The 23,340-nt window shown below is 47.5% G+C and overlaps 2 protein-coding genes across 2 annotated transcripts in view; one reads left to right on the forward strand and one right to left on the reverse strand.

Annotated features, from left to right (window-relative positions):
• Nucleotides 1-986: 986 nt before the first annotated feature.
• Nucleotides 987-5,716, reverse strand: LRRC59 (leucine rich repeat containing 59). The gene is made up of 7 exons (XM_026099057.2): nt 5,463-5,716; nt 4,980-5,039; nt 4,278-4,436; nt 3,837-3,941; nt 3,032-3,104; nt 2,416-2,589; nt 987-1,795 (listed from the first exon to the last, which is right to left on the reverse strand). The coding sequence occupies exons 1-7, from the start codon at nt 5,565-5,567 to the stop codon at nt 1,551-1,553; spliced, it is 921 nt and encodes a 306-aa protein (XP_025954842.1). The 5' UTR covers nt 5,568-5,716; the 3' UTR covers nt 987-1,550.
• Nucleotides 5,717-8,268: 2,552 nt separating this feature from the next.
• Nucleotides 8,269-23,340, forward strand: part of ACSF2 (acyl-CoA synthetase family member 2) — a 40,800-nt gene continuing 25,728 nt past the window's right edge. The window contains exons 1-7 of the mRNA XM_026099036.2: nt 8,269-8,400; nt 15,901-16,096; nt 17,490-17,618; nt 18,646-18,699; nt 21,704-21,822; nt 22,529-22,691; nt 23,090-23,185. Coding sequence (XP_025954821.2) covers nt 8,333-8,400; nt 15,901-16,096; nt 17,490-17,618; nt 18,646-18,699; nt 21,704-21,822; nt 22,529-22,691; nt 23,090-23,185 — 825 coding nt within the window. The 5' untranslated portion in view covers nt 8,269-8,332. The remainder of the gene's footprint in view (nt 8,401-15,900; nt 16,097-17,489; nt 17,619-18,645; nt 18,700-21,703; nt 21,823-22,528; nt 22,692-23,089; nt 23,186-23,340) is intronic.

The following is a 23,340-nucleotide window of genomic DNA, read 5'->3' on the forward strand; positions in this document are numbered from 1 at the left end:
GATTCTTGCCAGACAGCGTTTCTGCCGAGAGGAAATGTTGCTTTGAATGTTGTTTGCCATATTTTCAAACACTTCTGGATAATAAGCAAGAACCGTTTTAAGGATGTGATAAATTAGATACCAAAAAGAAAGACTACAACTGTTTCAGGGAAACTTACAAAGAAATACATACATCTAAGCCAAGGAGATGCACAGCTATTCCTTCCCTTTATCTTAAACTCTTGCTGTTGCTTTTCTCTGTAAGGTAGTCCAGGAGCCACTGCCTTATTAGGCTATGCAAGGGTGAAAGCTTACTGCTTCTATGATGGCCTCGATATAAAATGATAGATTATTCAATCATGGCACTGCTCTTACCAGCAATAATCGATCAGGATCAATTCTGATGACTAATGTTTGCATGTCTCGGTGGAGTCTGTAGTGTGGTTATTCTCTGAAACCTGCACTCAGACCATTAGATGTACAAATACTTTCAATTCGTTTTAGAGCTCAATTCTTTCAAGGCTATGAAAAGCTTCTATGTGTTTTTCTCTACAGATAAACTGTAAATAATTCCTAGGCCTTTGCCCACTGTTTGTCATATAACTGAGTTTTCTGCTCTAGATACAAAAGGCCACACTTCCCAGCCCCCAAGAATCCCAAGGTGAAGCCCATTTCTACCAGACTGCCTTAGTATGTGATGCTGCAACAGTGCCACCCAATGTTGCGTACTGCTGCTACAACCAGAAGCCAGAAACAGGCACTCACCCGCGGTCTTTCTGCACTCTCAGACTGCCTCTTTTTACACACAAAAAGCTAGTCTATAGAATTAGAAGTCCTTCTTAAGCTGTAGCTGCCTTGTTGGCACTGGCTGGCTAAAGTGAGTGGTTGCTGTATTTAGGCAGAAAGTGTTTTATAGTGGTTTCCTTGAAAAAAAAAAAAAACTAATTAAAGTTGAAGCAAGGTAAGCATGTTCTACATTAGCAACATAAGCATCCAATCAAGACAAATTGCTGCGAAAATTGTTGTATTGAAAATTTTCAGCTCCTTTCAATAGTACATCAGCTTCTTCACTCCAACATATGGATGCACAGCCATCCTACAAACTTGTCATTGGTCCTGGTGTAGGCCTACATATATTATCCCCATACAGCCATATCACCAATTTTAGCATGAATAGAAATGGCAGGAAGAAATGAATATGCATTAAAAAAACCTTCTACCTCCCTTACAGAGCTATAGCTATGTAGATAACCAAAGGCTGTTGGTTTTTTCCCCACACACTTCTGTAAATTGGCAGCTTTCTGTATATTACGATCTAGGTAAAAATCCCTTGGAGGTAAGAAGTGTTAACAAGTTTAAGTTAATGTGGGCAAACAATGGGAATTACAGGCCAGCTGAGAAACATGCACAGCAAAGATGATCTGAACAGTAATTCTGCTCTGTGCGGAGTGGACCAGCAGATCAATGCTGACTGATTAAAAGCAGTTTCATCAGAACACAATTCCATAGGAATTCTGGCTGCGTAGATGGTGGAAGGAGATGCTGACAAAGCAAGTGCCCATCCAGGAGAATCACTGCTGTGAGTTCTGGTGAAGCATATTTTGCAGGCTTTTGTGGTTCTGCAGAGCAGCTACCACGTCCTCATAGAGAGTGTTCACACTGATGCACAGAGGTTGATGTTGCAGCTCCGTCAGCTTGCAGACAGCCAAAGTACAGAGGATGCACAGCAGCATGAAGAGCAGAAGCCTCAACACTGACCGGGACCAGGAGTGCTTGCGCCTCGGTGGTTGAGGTGGACGAGCGTTGGAGGAGGGCTCTGCAACAAGAACAATTCCATGACAGAGGTGTGAGGAATGAATGAGAAATATCTTTGAACAGTCTATATTAAGAAAATAGAAGCTCAGGTAAGATACTATAGCTTGCGCTATAGCTGTCTTTTGTTATGAATTCTCATCCCTTACACTGGTCAATAAATAGATGCAGAGGATCTATCCATCTAGGACAAAAGTTTCAGATTTATTTTCTCAGGCAGCAACAGGATGTAAGGCATCTCTGTTACACAAGTTCTGGTTTTGTACACATATCTCAGTACATTCAAAAAGAACTGAATGGAGGGAAGTTCTGCTTAGGAATAACTGAAGAATTTTCTGAATCTTGTAGTTCAGCAATCTGTCAGGAACAAAGATGCTGAAATGTCTTCCTCTCCTACAGCTGTCCACCTGCTAGATTTCTAGTAAGTTCTACTACTGTGCTGTTTCCCCACCACTCTGACCATCCCCCACCATCAAAATCTGATGAAGGTTGATGCAGTCTCTAGGGCAGTGGTCTTGTTCCTTCTCCTCCACTTATTTTTCCTATGCTGTGCTCAAGTCACAGATTAAAATATTACATTATGGTCTCTACAGTATACCTGGACCCACTGTGGATGCAACTTACTTCGAGTCTGAACAGTTTCTTTTTTAGTTTGCTTTTCCATCTCCTGTTTTGCAGCTCTCAGAGCATCATACTCTCGTCTTCTGCGTTCCTTTTCTTCTGCCTTCTCTCGCTTCCGCAGTTCTCTCTCTTGAGCCTCCTTTGCTCGCTGTTCTGCTTCACGTTTCTTCTCCATTTCTGAGGATTAATACAAGGTTTTTTTCCCCTTTATTTAAAGGGTTGTCATTGCCTTGTTCCTGTTACATGCTTACCTGTTCCCCTTTGGAACAGGGAAACAATCAAATAAGTACCCTGGATTATTTTTCTAAAACATTACGTACCTTCCATCTTGCTCCCTCAGGTTTAGGCTTCCCTTAAAATAAATCCTATGTTCTTCCTTCATACTTCTTACATGTAACCTATAGCACATTTCATCTAGGGATCTAACTATTTTCCAGGCAAGAAACCACATAGTTATCCCAAGCTATCTTTCTCCCTCCTTCCCAAGTACTCCTTGGGTGCTCAGAACTGTGATAGTCACAGATATTTGTTAGATGGCAATCAGTATGTTTGGGTATATAATCAAAAGAGATCAGGAACAGTCCTCAGCAGAGAGCGCATGAGGGCTCTCTACGCCTACCTCGCTCTGCTTGGAGCTTCCGTTGCCTTTCTCGATCCTGCTCGGACTGGATAGCTCTCATATGTTGCAGTACCTTCAAGGTCCAAGAAAACAACATGGAACGAATGCAGAAGGTTCTTTGCACAGTCATTTCAAAACAGAACAGTTAGAGCAGAGCTGAAGACTGGTGGAAGACAGTCAGCTGTGACGGATTGCTAATCCGATAAATTTGCACACAGCTGACTTAGCCTTACAGGTGTGGCTCCAAAAAGAACTCTCTGACTTTCCTGTTTTAATCTTTGCAGTTAAGAAAAAGACATTTTCATTAAAAACAGACAAGGCAAATTGGTGCTAGCTAATACAGAGCAACACTTGTTCTTTTATGAGATGAATTCTTTCAAGTAATAGCATGACAAGGCAGCAACACAGACCCAGACTTTAACTATTCTTGCTCCACAGCTCCCAGCAACAACTGTTCATGTGAGCTTATAGTTTGCCAGAACTTTGCAAGAGATTTTTGCACTCTGGAGTGTAAGCCTGGACATGGATTATTTCGTCTACATGTCCCTCTACTTTCCTGGCAACCAGCATTTAATACTCTTAACTCCATTAATGAAAAAGAATCCTGCTTAGCTCAGTCTTTGCTCACTACAGGCATGGAAGCAATGAAGTCACTGCGTGTTTACCAGTGAACCAGCTCCTCACTAACTGAAGAAATTTCAAATTGCTGCAGTAGCAGCCCAGCCTTCTAAGCAATGGGAGAAAAAGCAGTAACCAGCAAATCCAAGAATGGAAAAAAGAATAAAATAGCAAGCAGACTCCTTACCTTGACAGCTGCCTGTTTACACTGCTTCTCATCCAGACAGTCTCCCGCTACTTTAGCGAGAACAGGATCCAGGGGATTGTCCTTCAGATCCAGCCACTTCAGATTCTGCAGAAAGAAACAATAAACAGCAGGCTGTAAGAGCACACACACACAGAGTACAGTAGTCTTGTGATTATTCAAGAGATACAAAGCAGTAGCAAAGAGCTACTTAATTTTCACATAAATGAAGCAGGTACAGAGGACAAGTAGAGAGCTTGGGCAGAAGTTGCTTCCATAGAAATGAGGTAATTTCCACTGAGCTGTGGTGCAGAGCCCAGGTGAATTTTGAAAGGGGTAGCCAGCAGGACTGATGCTTTACCAGAGAAAACAACTTGAGAAGAATCACAAGACCCTGGACTGCCTCCCAAGGCTTTACGTAACTGCCTAGCAAATGGGTTTTACCTTGAGCTGTGCAAAGCTGACTGGCAGGGTGACTAAACGGTTGTTCAGGAGGTCCAGGTGCTGCAGATTGACCAGGCGGCCAAAGTCCAAGGGCAGTTGTTGAAGCCGATTTTTACTCAAATCCAGTTTCACCAGATGCATCAAACTACAGAAGTCCGACTAAAACCCAGACACACAAAAGAAGTAGAAGCAGTTTGGCAGCATCTTTACAAAGAAACCCTAGCTGGGAGTATGTTGAAATATCCTTCACCTTATGCGATAAAGCCACAATCCTTAACACAAAATTGCTTGTGTGGTGGAGGAAAATCACCCTCTTCCTCTGCCTTGGAAGACAGAGGCAGAAAACAGCGGGACACCCCTGTTGCCTAGACAAGGTGATATGCAGCAGTATATCTGAAACAAAACTGAGCCTCTATTGCTGGTGAAAGTGGTCTGTAAAATTGCAGGGATCCTTTGGCAGGGAAGATGCTACAATCTTCACCGAGTACAAACCTTTCCTCTCTTACTGCATTACGCCTATTGCCAGTAAAAACTACCATTAATACCATCCCTTAATTGATGGTATTGTCATTCAGCCAACTCAAGAATGAGAGAAGTGCCAGTTCCAAACCTCCTACTGAATCTGTTGAAGGACTCGTTATTTGTTCTAAATATTTCCTAACAGACTTGCCTCACATCCGCAAAGGCTCTCTAGCATCTTACCGGCAGAGAAATGAGGTTATTACAGGACAAATCCAATATAGTAGCTTTCGGGAGGGCAGCCTGAAAGAGAAACAAAGAACTAAATCAACACATATATATATACGCACATATATATATACGCACATGCACAGCAATGACGTTCTACTGTGCTGGTTTGGTTTCAGTCGCTTTCTTCCACGTCAGTTTGTGAATTCCGCAGCAGTCACCACCGAGATTACGTTTTATCTTAATCAAACTCTGATTTTAAATCCTGGTTTTAAAGATACTGCTCCTTCCGAAACGGAGCAGCCGCTGATGCTGTGCGCCCAGCTCAGCGAGCACGAGCCGCCTCGTCTCGGGTGTTTTAAACGCCTGCAGCCCGGTGACAAGCGCTGCTCACGGACGCAGCTTTGGGGGCTCCCGCAGCAGCCGCTCGCCGCAGCCTGCGGCGGGCAGGGCAGGGCAGGGCAGGGCGGGCAGGGCCGCGGGCGGCCGCTCGCTCACCAGCTCGCGGACCGGCACCTCGCTGAGGTCGCACAGGCTCAGGTCCAGCTCGTTGCCGTCCAGCTTGTCCTTCAGGTTCACGCCCTTGCCGCCGCCGCGCGCCATGGCCTCGCGCGGGCCCGGCCCGCCGCCTCGCCGCCCTGCGCCGCAACGGGGCCCTGCGGGCGGCGCGGCTCCGGCCCCGGCCCCGGCGCGGCTCCCCGCCCGCCACTTCCGCGTCCACGTCCGCGCTCGGCCCGCCAGCGCCGACGAGCCGCCCCGCGCCGAGAGCGCCGCCGCGCCGCGCAGCGACCCCTGCCGGCCCGGAGCGCGGCGCTCGGGGGCTCGGGCGGCCTCCCCGCCGCGCCCGGATCTCGGGGTGGCTGCAAGGCCGGTGCCTTCGGCTTGGGACCTTCTTGTGAAGGGGACAAGGCGTCCCCCCCCCCCCCCCCCCCGGCCGGCCAGACTTACACCCCGTCACTTCACCGCTCACGCAGCGTCCCGTGAAAAACTAACCCTTCAGCAAGCAATAATCCCAATATCAGCCCCAAAAACAAGTCGTGTGTGCTTTCCTTACAAACACTAGGTATTGTTGCTTCTTTCTCCTCACAGCCTCCGTAACCAGAGTGCTGCACTCGCTCTTTGTTGGGTTACACCAGCACGTCTCTCTCTACCAGGAGGAATTTGCAGTCAATGTTCTGCTTCGATGTGGAAGCGCCAACGCTGCACAGTCCAAGCGCTCCTTCGCCTCGACTGACCCGCTGCTGAGAAAGTCAGTGAAAGAGAGAAGAGCTGGGGGACAGAGCCAAATTGGTATTGTCCGGTAATGGGATTACAGTGAATGCTAACCTTGAGTTTTTTGGCCGCTATGCAAAATGCGATGCACTGAACCTTACAAAGATGTTTCTAACTACTTCAGCACATCCTCCCCATCGGGACTTCAGAGCAGGGTATTTAAGCTGTTGCTAGGTGTCTTAACAGTGCTGCGGTAATCGAGATCTCTGGAGTCTCTGAGCAGAGGCACCACAAAACAGCAAAGAAGGATGTGCCTCAGAGGGAATACAGTAAAGGCTGCCTAAGCCCAACGCGCTCCTTGAGGAGATTAGAGAAGCTGCTAGGAGCAGGTTATTGTGCCTTCCACCGGTGACCGCAATTCCAGAACCGACATTTGAGGAAAGGAAGGTCTAGTTATGCAAGAACATCTCCCATCCCTCAGCTTTTCACAACAAGGTTTGAAGGGCTGGAGGAAGATCGGAGCCAGGGACGGGTCAGGAAATCTCACATTTCCAGCTCTCCCACCGTGGACACCCAAGCAAGGCAGTCGATTGCCTGACCCCCATGTCAGCTATAGTCAACGTGTGACTCACATGTCCCCTGCTCAGCCTGCTGGGCACCACGGGCATCCTGGCAGGGGCATGTACAGTCCTGCTCCTGAGGGCAAAACTCACAGGTGCTTTCAGGAGACCTGAGGCAGATCTTGTGCCTGTATGGAGAACGTGCAATGTATGTGCAATGCTGCAGATGACTGGGAATATCTGAAATCTGGACCCTTGTCACTGCTGCATAATTCTTGGTTTAATATGTAACCAGGATTCGCCCCATAGGCTAATCATCTATATGTGGGAAGATGAAACTGAAACTCAGCTTTATTTTTGTTTATTAAAGGTGAGGTTTTGGGGTCACTTTTTTTTTCTTGGTGATTATACAACACTGAGCACACTTTGATGCTGTTGCAATACAAATAAATATAAACTGTGCTTCACTGAAACAGTGAAAGGATGACTTTTGGCCGTGAATGTCATACGGCCTTACATCATTCACACATCCATAAACACTATGTATTAATTTTAGTGGGACTGACACACGTGGATACAGTTAGCTACCCGTGCGTGTCTAAAAAGACTTGGAACCTAAATGAGACAGAGAAATCAGGACGTATTTGTTCACTTTGCAAGAGGAAGGATGGAGGAACACTTAATGAGAAGAAGGGAGAGGAATTGCTGGATGGAGCTGGATGAATACTGTCAATCTAATTCTGATCTGGTGATCCTTATTGTTGGCCCTGAGCACATGAGCAGGACACACCAGGCAGGGACTGCAGAAGATTCCCAAACCCTCTTCACAGCACTGGCCTGCCTTGCCCAGTGTCCCACGCGCAGCCACGGCCAATTTTTCACACTTTGAAGGCAAAGATCTCCCTTCGCTCAACCAAATGGAAGGCTATCACAGCCACCACCAAGCAAACTCCTCTTGCCTCGTGCACAAGATACGCATCAGGGGAAAATCCCTCCCGATTCTAAAACCAACCAACCGAACTATGAGGTTCGGTCACACAGACAGTGCTTTACTGTGTGGCTGTTATTTATGAACATATGTTTGGCTCTGCTGCCAGGGATACGTCAATTCCGAGGCCAAAATCCATGTCCTGCGCATAAGCTCCACTGCGACAGAACCCTGTGAAGTGCCTCTTACTGAGTTCTGCCTTCCACGCAGGCAGACGGGAGAAAAACCAGCAGCGCTGCAGAACAGCTAGCAGAGATCACACTGCGGGTCCGGGACGGAGCCAGAACCGGCCCGCGTTTCGGGCCAGCGCCAGCTGCCAGCGCTCCGGTCGATGCCCGGACGGTGTTCGGAAGGCGCAGGCTGTCTTCGGGGGTCCGGCTGATTCCCCGGCCCCCTCGGGAGGGTCAACGAGCTCCCCGCCGTGGCCGCGGGCAACGCGCACAAGGGCTGCGGTCACACCGCGCTCACAACCCCGCGCTCCCGCCCGGCACCGAGCCCCGGGCGAGGCGGGCCGCGCCGCGCACCGCCCCCGCCGCCCCCGCCCGCCCCGCCGTATAGGGCGGCGCGGGGAGCCGCCCGGCCCCGCTGCTCCCGCTGCCGCCGCCCGCATGGCCGCCGCGGCGCGGCTCGCTGCGCTGCCCCTGCTGCGCGGGCTGCGGGGCGCCCGGCCCGGCAGGTAGGGCGGGGGGGCTGGGGGATGTGGGCGCTGGGGCTGGGGCTGGGGCTGGGGCTGGGGGGCAGTAGGGAGTGGAGGCTGTCTGCGATGGGTGGGGGTCTGTGGTGATGGGACAGGGAGCTCTAGGGGGTGGGGGGCTATGGGCGACAGAGCCTGTGGGGACGGGGATGGGAGACTGTATGGAGTGGAGGCTGCACGTGGTGGGACACGGAGCTATAGGGGTTGTGGAGCTCTGGGGAGCAGAGGCTGTGGGAGCAGGGATGGGGGGCTATAGGGAGTGGAGACTGTGTGTAGTGGGATGGGGGGCTATAGGAGATGGAGGCTGTGGGAACAGGGATGGGGGGCTATAGGGAGTGGAGGCTGTGTGTAGTGGGATGGGGGGCTATAGGAGATGGAGGCTGTGGGAACAGGGATGGGGGGCTATAGGGAGTGGAGGCTGTGTGTAGTGGGATGGGGGGCTATAGGAGATGGAGGCTGTGGGAGCAGGGATGGGGGGCTATAGGGAGTGGAGGCTGTGTGTAGTGGGATGGGGGGCTATAGGAGACGGAGGCTGTGGGAACAGGGATGGGGGGCTCTGGGGACAGGGGATGGGTGACTGGGGAGCAGAGACTGTGTGTGATGGGACAGGGCTGTGGGGACGGGAGATAGAGGGCTGTGGGTGACTGGGGATGGGGAGCTATAGGGTGTGTGGGTCTATAGGGCAGGTTCAGAGCAATGTGGGTGCCCAGCCAGGTGGGTGCCACCTGCAAACAGGTCAAAACCAGCTCATGGGTGTTAGAGGTTTGCTCTTTGCATGTGCTGCTGCCCTTTGGCTCCCATGAAATCCCTGCAAAGTGGCAGGAGACCGGCTGCATCCCTTGGTCTGATCCCCCCAGGCCTGGCGGGGCAGGCACCAGGGTCAGGGACAATTCCTGTGTAGCACACAGAGGGGACGTGAACATGTGCCCCAGGCTGAACTTCCCTTGTGCGACAGCTTCAGCCGGACTGCGGTCCCGTGGAACGGACTGAATGGCTTTTCCATCTCCCTTTGCCACTGTGACTCGTGGGCTTCCCCTGGCACCGTAACTGTCCTGGCTGCAGCCGTGCAGAGGCTCCCTGGTGCAGCTGGTGGGGGGTGACGCGGGGCACCGGGGCGGGGGCAGGTCCCGGCTGCTGAGGAGCCGCAGAGCTCTAGGGGATCCAGCCAGCTCTTTGCCTTGCCTTCGTTCAACCTGGCCTCTTGGGAGAAGCTGGTGGGAAGGGACAGTAACAGAAAAACGCCTGGGCTGGGACGGGAGAGGCTTTGGAGGATAAGCTAGTGCACCAAGATTGCTCCATCCAGGGAGGTATGGTTTCCAGGGAGTAACTGCAAAAACTGCAAGGAGCAAATCCTGTTTTTCATATGCAGCATCTAGGTGCTTATTTTCAGCAGGGGTTGAAATGAGGAGTGAGATGGTTGGTGCCCATGTGGAGCCAAGATTGCAGGCCCGAAAATCTGTTCTTGTGAAACTGTATCAAGAAGCAAGACCTTAAGTTCAGTATTGTTTGGACTCCAGCCCAGAACTGTAAGAAACTGAGGAGCAGGAACACAAAGCCTTTGCATTAAAAAAATCAAATGGGGGGGAGGGGCATGCTAAACTCTTGCTCTTTCTAATAACAAAAAAGTTTCTTAAATTCTGCTCTTAGCAGCAAGCAGCTTATCCTTTTGGCAGGAGGAGTGCAGAAGGGAAAGGGGCACAGTGGAAAATAAAAACAAAAAGCCAGGGGAATCCAGCATCTGAAGCTCTGTTAAAGCTCTGGGAAGTCAACTGTTCCTCGAACCAAAGCAAAAGAAATTTGTAATTAAAATCTGGTTAACGCTTTACTACAAAGGGTTGCTTTAAAGAGTAAAGAAAAGGTAGAGAGAGAGCTGAGCAGGGTTAATTTCTGCCAGCCTTTTACTGCAGTTGTGTTGTATGGAAAACCCAAAGCCTGTTGCTTTAGGGAGATAAGGTCCTGGTAGACTTCCCTGAACCAAGGGACCTGGCTGAGGAGCGAGTGAGCATCTCTGATAGGAACTTTGCGGTCAGGCTTGTTCCCAAGCCATGGGTGGGCAGGGCCTTTTACACATGTGAAGAGGGGATGGCACAGGTCAGGTCAATGCCCTTCATAGCTGCAAAGCAGGAGGCTTCTTGTGTGCTTACGGTCGGGGGACAGAGGGTTACACTGGTGCCTTCCTTCCCGAGCAGCCTGGGGCACTGCCCTGTGCTCTTCTCCCTTCCCTTGTGCTAATTTCTATAGAGACAGGTGAAAAATTAAAGGTGGAAAATAAAGCTAGCTATCTTAAATCAACAAGTATGAAATGGTAGCTGAAGCTATTCAGAGAGAAATACACATGGCTCCTAGGATTGGGCAAGAGTGCTTGTTCAAGTCTGGTGACTTCTGCTTGTCACCATTGGGCAGGAGTGATTTCTGGGCCCTTGAGGATTCAGCCGCCTTCCTTTCACCAGAGATAAGGAGAAGATTGCTTTTTTTCCCCAGGTCTCTGGTTTTTCTCCGTTCAGTTACGCTGCTAAACTCTAAGGTGTCAAAGTTTTGCAGGAGAGGCCAGTGATGGGGTTGGCTTGTTTGCAGGCACTGCAGACTGTTTTGCTGCTGGAATGTGTTGCTAAGAGAAAGTAAACGCTCTCAGGGAGAATTACATTCAATAGTCTACACTGATACCCAAGCAAAAGTGTAGTTCTATTTGCTCTCCTCTAGCTGAAGCAGGAAAATAAGAGCTGCCATAAGATCAGACCAGAGGGTCACCAGTTTTGTTCCATCTCCAGCAAAACTGATGCTTTAACAAAGATGACCAAACAAATTATTTCCAAATATTATGGACCCTTTCTTTGCAGAGGTCTCTTGAAACATTCTTTCAGATTAGGTATACTTGCTGTTGGCTAGAGGCAAGAGGGAGACAGACCATATGTTATTTTCAGCATGCTATTACTCATAACGCATGCATTATGTGTCTGCTTAGTTCCTTCCGTGCTAGACTCTCAAAGTGCTTCCAACACACTGTTTTGTTTTATCCTACAACTTACATTTTTACCATGGCTAGGAGATGTGATACGGAAGGGCTGAACCGCCTGCAAGCACAAGACTAGAATTCAGGGAAATCTAGTTTGACAGCTGTGAATTCTGCTTCTTTAATGTATTTGAAGAAGCCATGTGAGCAAGCGCTTTGAGAAGAGTTAGCACATGAGATGTCTTAGGCCCTAAGTTCGAAGGTGATGATGTCCTCATTTAGAGGTGTGAATGCTTGGGACTTTTGATAGTAAGCTATGCATGTTTTTGTGCAAGGGGGGTAGCCATCAGTCCTTTCACAGAGGTGTTGGAGCAGCATCACAGGGCTTCTTACAGAAATCTTTCACTGTTCTTTCATGTTCTCTCATGCCCACGTTTGGGGATAGGGAGGGAGCCATTGCCATGAAGACAGGAGAGGAACTGTCATTGGCTCTGGATTTGCATGTGCTGAGTGAGGATCAGGCCCTTGCACTTTCCTGCATGAGAGACTTTTCTGGGACCACGTGAGGAACTTTTGTGTTGTCAAAGAAAAAGTCCCCGTGCATTTACTTTGAAATTCTGGCTCCTCCGAGATGAGTGGAAACCCTTTGGCTCTTCAGGCCTGGAAAACATTGAGAGGGTAAGACTAGAGAGCGTGAACAGTGTAGGTACTTTGCCAAGTCGTGACTGTGTCAAATATCACCCCTTTCATTGGCAGTGGTAGTGGGTTGTGCAAGTCCCTCGCACTGAAGAAGGTTGACTGCAGGGCAGAGAGCAGCAGTCTGGTTTAGCTGGAGGGCCTGGATTTTGACTGAATTTTCTCACAATTTTTCCTCCTCTCTCCAGTCTCCTATTGGTTTTTGGCAGCCACGTGGTGGGGAAATGTGCCAGACCAAATTTTTTACCCATTAGCAGCAGTTCCCTTGGGCCTGAGTCCCCAGAAGAGCTGTGCAGGACATGAAGCAGGACATGCTTCTGTTTCCTTGCTCTTGGTGCAGCAGAGCACTGGGGCTGCTCAGCTCTCGGTGACCTCAGAGAGCGGCACTCGGGGAAAGTGCTCTTGTGCAACGAGGTCAGCAGCTGCTCTCTGACTGCTCCAGACTTTCCTTCCCTTCTCAAGCCCTGTGGTGAACTCGGCGTAGGAGGAAGCAGAGACTTTTTTTTCTCTTCCTGAGTTGGTTGATGGGGAGAAATATGCAGTATTTAGGGACAGATTCTGCTTCCACTGAAACTGGTGGTCACTTGGCCTTTGCTTTGGAGGGGTGAGGATGTGCCACTTTCTGCTGAGATCTTTGCAAAGCTGGTGGCATTGCCAGTTTCTTCACCTGCTTTGGCGCTGAGTGCCAATGTGAGTGACTGGAACTGCTTCCCCAGAGCTGCCCTACAGCCTTCTGACAGCAGCTTGTCTGGTCACAATTTCAAATAGTGTAGGGCCATGGCAGTGCAAGACTGCAGGGGGTTTTGTTGCTTTCCCAGGGGCATTCTTCCCTCCCTCGGGTTAGGGAGAGCTTTTTCAACCTTTATAAAAGACCTCTCTTCTGCAGAGCATTGTTTCATCTCCTAGTTTATTTATGTGCCCTGCCCAGAAACTTTCCAACAATAAAAGATAATTCTGTTTAACACCTCTCTGATTTTTTCATCTCTCCTCCTCTGGCAATAGTTCCAGCCTCAGTATAAATTACCCTACAAGACTGTTATAATAAGTGACTGCATGAATAGACTGAGTGGGAGTTGCACAGCCCTCCACCATCTGCTGAAAAGGAGTGGGGAAAGAAGGTCAGGTTATCTGCTCAGTTCTTTGAGTAAAACTCCCTCTCAGCATGTAAAAGCTTATTTTATGTTTATCACAGGGCAGAACTTGGCCCTTTAGAGCAGGAAGCAACTTGATGCTAGTTTTTGTTTCTTACTGGCAGGAGAACAAATCTTTTGTGGTACATGTCACACAGATTTTGCAGAATATTAATCCCATAATGAATGGGGGAAAAAATGAGTTCAGGCTGGTCTGTTTTTTCTCCCTGGGACCATGGATCCCCTTCTGTTATACAATGGATCTGCACACAACAAGTCGTCTTCTGAGCTGACACACCTCAGAAGTGATGCTTATCCCTCCCCTTCCTGGTCGTTTCTTAAGTCAAGAACGGAGAGGCTGAGGACATGGAAGAAAGTGGGGAGAAAGCAGGGCCTGCAGTCTAGGAGTGCTGGCTGGCTGCTTGAGCAGAAAAGGGATCAGGGGAGGCACAAGTGAAGAGAAACTGGGGAGAACTGCAGCGCTAGGACCGTTGAGAGCTGTGATTTGAAGGGAGGCTACAGCTCTTCCACTGAGCGAGATATCTGGTGATCAGACTTCAGTGAAAGCTTTAATGATTTTAAAATGGTCTTCCCCACTGCTCTGCCCACATCCTATCCCTGCTACCTCTTAACCATATGCTTCCTCTCAAGTTTGGCCTCAAATATGATTTCTTTGAGCTCCTTTCAAGTACTCTTGTGGTGCTATTTCTGCCTAGGTTTTTCACCCTCCTGAAATGTCTCTGCTGCTCTCCTTCTTCCATTGTGTCTCAATGCATGCAGTAGGTGTAGCCTCCTCCTCCCCCTTGCAAGCCTGCTTTATTGGCTCTGCACTTCTCTCCCTCATCTCTCTGATAGCTCCTCGTTTTACTGTTGCTGTCTGCAGTGCTATAAACTCTTTGCGGTCCAACTTACAGAGATAGTAAAGCATGTACTGCATGCTTAGTGTTGTATACACAGTTTGCAAATGCATCTCAATTGCAGCTCAACTTCTTTGAACTCTGTTCTTAACAGTTTTTACTCTGCAAGATTAGAACCTCTTATTCCCAGCAGCCCTATTTAGAGGCAGATAAAGTGTCAGAACTCTGGCTTTATTTTAACTTTTTCTGTGTCCCAGTCATCTAATCTTTCCAGTACAGAGAAGCCAATCTGGGGAATTTCCCTAAAAACTGTTTTTCTTGTGTACCTTCCAAGCTATTTGCACCTTCTAGCGTTGCAGAAAGATCAGGAACAATTACAGTCTCACAGACTGCAAAGTCCATGGTCTGTCCAAATAGCCATAAATGTTTGAGGTATTTTTCATATCAGGTGAGTGACCGTGGCACAGGGAACATTAGGTCTTGCCTGGTCCCTTGGGGCTGGTGTGGACTCCTTTACCATCAGTGAGCAGAGCTTGGATTTTGAGGGAAGTGGTGCAGGCTTGGCACCCTCTGGTTCTACCTGTGCTACTGGGTAATGTGGACATGTCCAAGTGGGTCAAGTGCTGGGGCTGCTTTGGGGTTATTGAGGGAATCTGTGTGCCCCAGAACCCTCTGGGCCATAGTAGGTGCTTTCAAAGTGCTTCTGGGGGTCTTTCTGATCTTGACCTACTGAGATGGCTGCCTGTGGTTCCCACTAGTGTACTGGAGTCCTGCTGAAGCTCACTGATGTTGTCTTGGTTTGTCATCAGGCTTCTTGGCAGAGCGGCATTTGTAGTAAAGTGTCCCTGACATGCAGAGGTAAACAGGAGCACACACGTCTGTCCTGTGTGCCTCCTTGGTTCTTTCAGGTAGCGTCTATTCTCTCAAAATCTAGATAAGACGATACCAGCTCTGATGTCTGTGAGCCGTGGAGGGTAGGTCCTGTCCCAGGTAGGATGCATTGAGCCGTCTTCCTCAGTCTAACGTGGTGTCCCTTAGGAAGAGTGGTCATGCTCCACAGTAGTCATGTTTCTCTGGATACAGTTTGCAGGAGGACTTCAGCTCCGGAGTGAGTGTGGCAGATCTCAGCGACTGCTCTTCCCCTGGGAATGGTCCCTTTCTTCAGGGCGTGCCAAGAGGGAGGTGGTGATAAGGCATGCTAAGGGCTGCTGGTGGGGAGTGCCAGGTCGGGTGACTCAGCACTGTTTGAAGTGTAGGCTGTCCATTTGTGTTGGTTTCTGGTTGTAATATCTGACTGCTGAAACACTCGTTGCGCCGATGCACAGCAAGAGCTCCGCTGACTCCAGGGGGGCTGCCCTGCCTACGCCTCCTGGGAGAGAGCCCTGTGATTCTGGAGGAAAACCCCTTCCACTTGTTCGGCCCATTCAGCTTGCCATTTTACAGGGGAGTCTTAATTCTGGTTAGAGCTCAAGATAGAGGATTTCGGACTAGAACAGCATAAGGAGCGGCTACAAGGATGACCCAGGGATGAATTGTCGAGAATTTTAAATCACCTGCATTATTCCTGCTACTATTGGCAGATTGATAATCCCTCCAGGCTGGGAGGATTGTATTGGAGGGTTATATTAAAAATATACCGTCTTGTAACCAGACTCCTGATCTGAACTCGTGGCTTGGGATTGGCATTTGGATCTTACATTACAGTGCAGCAAAGTCAGTGAGGTAAGATAGGATGACATCCTAAATAAGGAGTCAAAATAAAGTGGGATTGTCACCTGAGGAGTGGGTTTGGGACGGCAGAGAGAACCCTTCTGGCATCTGTCTCACAGCTTATTCTTTTCTTTTACAGTGCTCTGCACACAAGGAAATCCTCCACGATCCATAGAGTGACCAACAGCTATGTCCAAGGCACCTTAGACATTCCGCTTCTCACCAAAACTGTGGGCCAGTGCCTGGACGAGACAGTCCAGCGTTTTCCCGACCGCGATGCCTTGGTGTTCAGCCGGGATGGGGTTCGGAAAACGTTTGCTCAGCTCAAAGAGGAGGTGAGTGCCAAGTTTATTTGTCAGACAATGCACACCGATAGGTCGCAGCAGTAGCAGGCATAACCAAGAAGTCCAAAGTGACTTCATCAGTCAGCTGGGCAAGCAGTTAGGCTTGTCCTATGTGGATCCTCATCCTGGCTCTGAGCACCTCGAGTGAACATCTGATGAGGGTGTGCTGTGCTTGTCTTATGAGTCATGAGGTCAGAGGGAGAAGACGGAGTGTACACAAAGTGCTTTGCTCTATATCACAGGTTGAACTCTCATACTTAATAAATCAGATAGTGGTTATGATTTTATATGAGCAGAGTCATGATGTTTTTTCAGCTGGGGGTCAGCTCTAGCTCTTATATTAGTTAGACTCTGACTTTGAGAGGACCTGAGCATGTAAGGGTTTCTAGTTCTAGTGCGAGTGAAACTGTAAGCCAAGTCAAGGATTTGATCTCAATAGAGTGTATACAAACATGTGTGGGTGTATCTTTGCATACGTCTGTATGTGTTTGTGTACATACAAATACATGTTTATATGTATTCTCAATGGAGGGACAATATTTCAAAGATAACCAGATGGAAAGTTTCTATTAAATACATAATATGATCTTGAATAGGAAGAATTGGTTTGTGTTTTTTGTTTTTGTTTTTTTAGATTTACTAGCCTTTTGTTTAAATCTATGCAGATAGATTAAAATTAGCAAAGAATTTCACAGTAATTTAAAAAAGTAAACTATAACTCAAAACTAAGCTAGAGAATAGTTATTCCTTGAATTCGTATCTCCTACAAGGTAGATTTCATAATGATAATTTCATGAATTCATTGGAAAACATCAAGAGAAAATATAAGAACTATCCTGAATACCTTGGATTGTTCATACACATGCACGCACACCTGAAACATACTTGCCATCTTGCAAAATAAATTAGTGATATTAATGTAGTGGCTGAACTCAAATCCATGGGGATAGGAACCCAAATCCAGACTGGTCAAAAATCTCTTGATACTATTCCCTTCATCTGAGTTGTTTTAGAGGTAAACAGTATTTGCAGAATGGAGGCAGACCCATCTGCGTACATGGGCCCAGCACACAAATAAGGCTTCGTCCTATTTTGAGTCTAATGAAAAGCTAGACATTAAATAGCCTTTGACTGGACAAGGATTTGCAAATACTTGTAGGTATTTGCCTATAGTGGATTCCTCCCTTTTTTTCTTTATTGTTCCAAGTTTGCTACTTTTATGCTTTCAGTCAGCTTGCTGAATAGGGGCTGGTCTGTTCTCTGTCACTCAGAAGCACTGTTCTTCAGAAAATGAAGGAAAGTATTGCTGGAAATGTATATCCCCTGTTGTAGACTGCTTGTGATCTTCCTACCCAGCCCCAGGCACTTGTCTTGTATTTTACAGGTAGACCAAGCAGCAGCTGGACTTCTGGCTCTTGGCCTGAAGAAAGGAGACCGGTTAGGAATGTGGGGTCCCAATAAATACGAGTGGGTCCTCATGCAGTTTGCAACTGCTCAGGCAGGAATCATCCTGGTAAGGAGTTTGCTGTGTCTGAGTGTCTGGGTCTTTAGCTGCGGGTTGGGAAAGGAGATGTAAACAAAGATATAAATGGAGGTCTTGGAGAATAAAATTTGTTTGGCTCTTTCCGTGTTACTAAAGTCAGTATTTAAACAAGACCTGTGTAGCCCTCTGAGTCTTTATCCTGCAGTACCTAGGAAAGCAGACTACAGAGCTGAGACGAAGGAGCAGCAAGAAATGGATTGCTGTGAAATGTCTTTCAGCCAATGATGATACATGGAAACATCCTAGCCTACAGGCTAGGGCCATTTTTATGTGACATGCTGCTGTCCTAAACAGTTGTTGTCAGTTATTTAGCTCCCTCCTTAATATGATCTCAATTGCTTCATGGTGCAAAATGCTCATTTAATAATTTGTTCCAAGCTGCATATTCCAAAAAGCCATTTTTCCTGTGATAATATCGCCTGGAAGTCCTCTGAAATGTATCTTGTTTAGACAGTGCCCTGTGGGAAGGACTGTGCTGTACCTTCTAGGATATTTTCTTCATTATTTTTCATCCCAGTGTCTGGTAAGAGACAGTGATAGAGTGGATGAGCGTGGCTCAATATAAACCTGATAGTGTAACTCAGTTCCTGTGGCCAAAACTGCTTCTGCTGAGAGTTGTACTGGAGGAAGCTGGTATTTTGCTTGTTGTCCATTAGGAAACCTAGCTTGCCCTGAGTGTTGAATGTCTTCAGTTTCATGGATCGAATGTCTGCCTGGGAAAAAGGAGGCCTGGTTTCTGTTCCCATCTCTCTGTGGCTCTCTGTCTCACACAAATCTCTACCCTTTTTTGCTTCATTTTTTTGCAGTCTTGTGCAAAAATGGGATTTAGTTGACATTTCTTGTCATGGTGACCTCTTAGTTCTACATGTCAGACAGCAAGAGAGGTTTTGAATGCAGCTTGTCCCTGGGAGAACTTTTCTCCTGGAACATGTGTTAGGAGAGAGAGTTTTCAAGGCAGCATCAGCTCTGATTAACCCTCATGTTTCTCTCTATTTAGGTATCTGTGAATCCAGCGTATCGGACCCATGAGCTGGAGTTTGTGATCAGGAAGGTTTGTATGGCACTCTGCTTATGCTACTTGATGCGTTATGAGAACCCTTAAAAGCAGCGGTCTGCTAAAGGCAGAGGATAGTTGGGGCATGATGCAGAGAGATGATCTTCTACTTAAACACTTGGGTGCATCACAGAGAGGTGGGGAGAGATGGCTGGAGAGCAAGGACGGGTGGTGGCCATGTAAAGGGAACACCACCACACAGTGACCAAGTGTGTGAAACTACAGTTCAGTGGTCACTTTGGTTGCTGTTTCCAGTGCCTGCCACTCTACCGTTTGACAGAGAGGCTTTTCCATCCTTCATATTCCTCTCTCTCTCTCTGCCAAAAATCATTTACTGCCGATATTATGCCAGTAATAATAATCACACCTACTAGTAATCATTTACTAGGGAAAGGGGAAAACCACACGAGCTAAATATCTAGCACAGGGACCTTTCTACCCAAGACAGAGACTATGTAGAGACTATGTAGTAACACAGTATGACTTCAATCTCTTGGGACAACATCTGTTTTAGATCAGTTCTAACTTGTCCACTCTCATAACCTGACTCTGGCCATGCTCAGTCTGTTCTGGAGTGAGAACACAAGCAGCTGCTTGCTGATCCCGGGAGAACGAGGCGGTGCCATCCTGCCTTCCCTGAAGTCTGGACAAAAATCACAATCTGCGATTTTACTCTTGAAAGTGGGAAGGAGGAAGGCTCAGAAAGTACCAGCCTACTGGCAGCTAGATTTCTCCTCCCCAGATACATCCTAGGTTTTGTTGGCCTGGTGTGAGTCCTAGATTTTTGCCACCATTTGACATCTTACTGCTGTCCAAGTGTTACTGCCTTGGTTACTCTCGTATACTTCCCTGGGTTTCAGGGTTCGGTGGCAATGTGCAGAGCACCAATCAATTTGAACTGTTACAGAATTTTTAGCTCCAGTAATGAGGAATTCAGGCTATTAAACACTTAACCTCAGGATTGATTTTAGTCATTAAGAGGCTAATGTGCACTTGTCTGGTTTGTTCAGCTTTAAATCAAAAGTCAGTATTAAAAAGCTGGAACCACATCTGGGTCCTTCAGCACCATCCTTATTTGTGCTTTAGCTAGACAGAAGTGGAGAGTTTCTAGCAACTAAGAGAGATTTTTCTCTTGCATCAGGACCTCTGGAATTTGGTTGTTGGGCTGCAGTTTGAACTCCCATTTCATCCTTCTTTTAATCCTCATATTGCAGTCTCACCATTGTCCCTCCTGTTTTCATGCATTAAAACTGGACATGCTGTGGTGAACCACTTTCTCTTTTTGTCATGGTGTGTCTCTGCTTCTCATACGAGGTGGAAATGTAGGCTCAGATGTCACAGAGTCAAAGTGAAGGTGGTAAGGTCTGCCTCTGTCTAGGATAGCCAACAATGGACGGTTTTCGTAACGGCATTGCCCTTCCTCTTTGTATTTGGAATACAAGTCTTTCCTGTCTCTATTCATGACTCTCATTCTGTACATCATTCTTGAGACAGCAATAGTTTGCTTTTCTTCCAGTGGGACTTGGTTTTTGTTTTCATTTCCACATTTTTATGTCAGATTTTGCTCTGATTTTCTGCTCTAATGTAGATGTAGAGTGACCCCACCAAAGCTGCTGCTTATTGATGGGGTATGAGCTAAGAGAAGAATGTGCTTTGGTTTCTTTGGGGATTACACATAGCTTACCCTCCCTGGTTCTCTAGTGTTCTTGAATTCCCTAGTATCTTTGGCATTGGGATCTCTGTTTTTTTCTCATCCCTCCCTAATGCTTTTCCTCAGGTGATCATATTTGCTTATTGCACAACCAAAACCCTGCAGACTTTTGGGCTTTGCCTGTTGGAACCTGTCCAGTCCCTTTTCTGCCACAGCAGCTTCCCTCCTTCCACTATATCCAGCAATAAATACTGAATATTCATTCTTCCTCCATTTCTGCTGTTGTATTTCCAGGGCTTTGTAAAAGCAAACTGATCATGGCTTTTGTATTACGGGTCCTTTGAAGAAGGGTCTACTGCCAATCCGGCTGACACAATGTAGAAAATGCCTGGCTAGGGAACCTTTTCTCATGCAGCATCTGCCTTGCAAACTCCTCTCCTCACACAGCATCTGTTCTGCAAAGCTGGTTAAATGAGAACTGTAGTTTGAGATGACTAACAGTGAGAAGTTACAAAGCCCCAAATATCCCAGAACAGACATGGTCCCCTGGGTTCCTGGCAGACTGTTCCAGAAAACAGAGCAAATGTTTGTCTTCCCTTCTGACAAACCCCAGAGGGTACTTAAAAATAATTTATTGTTGTAGCCTTGGTCTCCTTATTTCATGAACCTTGGGAAAATAAAGAAAACAGACAAGTAATTCATTTCTGTAAATAGTTTATATGACAAGAATGCACTTTTAGAAGATGAAAGCAATTTGCAAATCTGGATCAAATTCAGCATATCAGCTCTGCTGAAAAGTATAAAGAAATCCTTGGAAAAATTAACATGCTTCATTTCGGTGTTATGTAAATGAAAAGTTGAATGAAAAATGTTTTACTTTTTGGAATTGCTAATGCTTTTAAAACAGGTGGAAAAAGCTTAGGCAATTATACTAAGAAAGGCTTGGTTTGTTGTGAGAGGCAGTCTTTAGGTTTCCTATTTTGCTGAGGTTCCTCAAACATTCTCATTTCAGATTAACTGAAATTAGAAACCTTTTCTTTTTTTTCTTTTCTTTTTTTTTTTTTAAACTGGCCTTTGTGTAAGTGTCAGGGATCTTTGAATTGCTGTGCACTGTGGCTCCTGCAAGATAGGTGTTACAATGACCCCTCTCCAGACTAAGCTTTTTATCACGTGTGCACAGAAACAGGTCATGGAGAAAATTCCCATGGAGCGTTAATGGCTAACCCTCGGTGCGTGGGGTCGCGGGCTGCACGCGTTGCTGTGCCAGCAGTGACATGACTGCCAAGGCCGGAGGCTGTCCTGAGCAGCAGCCCAGTGTGACCTCTGATGAATTTCTGTCTCTCTTCACAGGTTGGCTGTAAGGCCCTGGTGTTTCCCACTCAATTTAAAACACAGAAATACTATGATATCTTAAAGCAGGCATGTCCTGAGCTAGAGAAATCCAGTCCGGGGGGAATAAAGAGCACAAGGTGAGTTAGGAGCATCTGGTTATCTCTCAGTGATCTCATGGCTGGCTCTTGCCTCGTGTCCCCTCAGCTGCGTATCACAGGCTGGTTGATTCTAGTGGAGGAGGGACCCGCACAGATACCTCTGTATTTAGGATTTTATTCCCTGATAAGGGAAGCTTGCAATCACTTTGTGGACCTTTGACAGGGCCAAGAAGGATGTAGGTAACCTCTCCTCAAGCCCGTGATCTACTGCAGGTACTGTATCAGGCAGTGCTAATGCAGTTCCTAGAGCTCCTGGTAAATCCAGCCCCTTCTGCTGCTGCAGCACAGTGCCAGCTGAGCACCCGGAGAAACCCCCAGCTGCTGGTTGATAACATCTGGGCATCACTGTTCTTTCCCTGCCTGGGATTCAGCCATCATCCCCTTCAGTTAAAGGGGCCTCCATGGATGTTCAGCTCAGCTGAACATTTTGGATATAAGCACACTGTGCTACACACAGTTCTTCACCTGTAACGTGGATTCCAGATTTGGAAACGGAGGTAAGATGAATCTTTGGATGTATGTGCCTGCTGTAAACTGTCATAATCTACTTTTTCTTGTGCTTAGGTAGTTGGGCCTCATCTGAGGAGAACAGGTTTGCTGTCCTGGAGGTTTGCCGTGACCAATGCACAGTTATCCAGGCAATTCTCTGCTTGCACCTAGCTGGTGGTGTTTTCCTTTCTGCCAGGCTACCTGACTTATCCATTGTCATTATGGTGGACTCCAAGTTGCCTGGCACCTTCCACATGAGTGAGGTGATGCAGGCTGGGGACAGCAGCCATATCAAGCAGCTAAGAGCCCTGCAGCAGACCCTGTCCTGCGATGAGCCCATCAACATCCAGTTCACTTCAGTAGGTGCTCCTGCCTGCTCTGAGCCTTGGGGTTGGGTTCCTCATGGTGGGTGCAGGGAAAGACAGCAGTGCAGCGCTTCCCTTTCCCTTTGCCTTCTGCCTTCCGAGACCAAATCCTGGGTCCATCCTCTTTCAGCCTTCTGGCGTAGGATGGGGAAAGTGTTTTAGGATTTCTCCTTTTTTCCATTCTTTCCGCTCAGCCCTTTGTCAATGGCTGATGAAGATGAGAGGGTGTTACGTGGAGGGGAAAAGAAGAAAAAGACTAAGACTCTCAGGTCTGAATGGAGAATAAAGTGCAAAATCGCACCAGAATCTTTGCCTGGAAAATTGTGCCAAAGAACCATGTACCTCATCCTCTGAAAGGATGGCATAATCCCAGAATGGTCTGTGTCTTCCAGGGAACAACAGGAAGCCCTAAAGGAGCCACCCTCTCTCATAAAAACATTGTGAATAATGCCAATCTGATCGGCATGAGACTGGGGATCTCGGAGCAGGTGGGTCTTTCAGTGGGGATGTGGGGCTGGGGTAGTCTCTCTGGTGCCACAGTGAGACCAAATATGTGGAGAAAGCTGATGCTCAATGGAAAGGCAGGATGTTTTGCTGCAAGTGGTATATAGGGATACTGAGTGCATTAAAGAGGAGCTGTGTG

This window comes from Dromaius novaehollandiae, chromosome 18 (genome assembly GCF_036370855.1).
Source record: "Dromaius novaehollandiae isolate bDroNov1 chromosome 18, bDroNov1.hap1, whole genome shotgun sequence".
Classification (NCBI taxonomy): Eukaryota; Metazoa; Chordata; class Aves; order Casuariiformes; family Dromaiidae; genus Dromaius; species Dromaius novaehollandiae.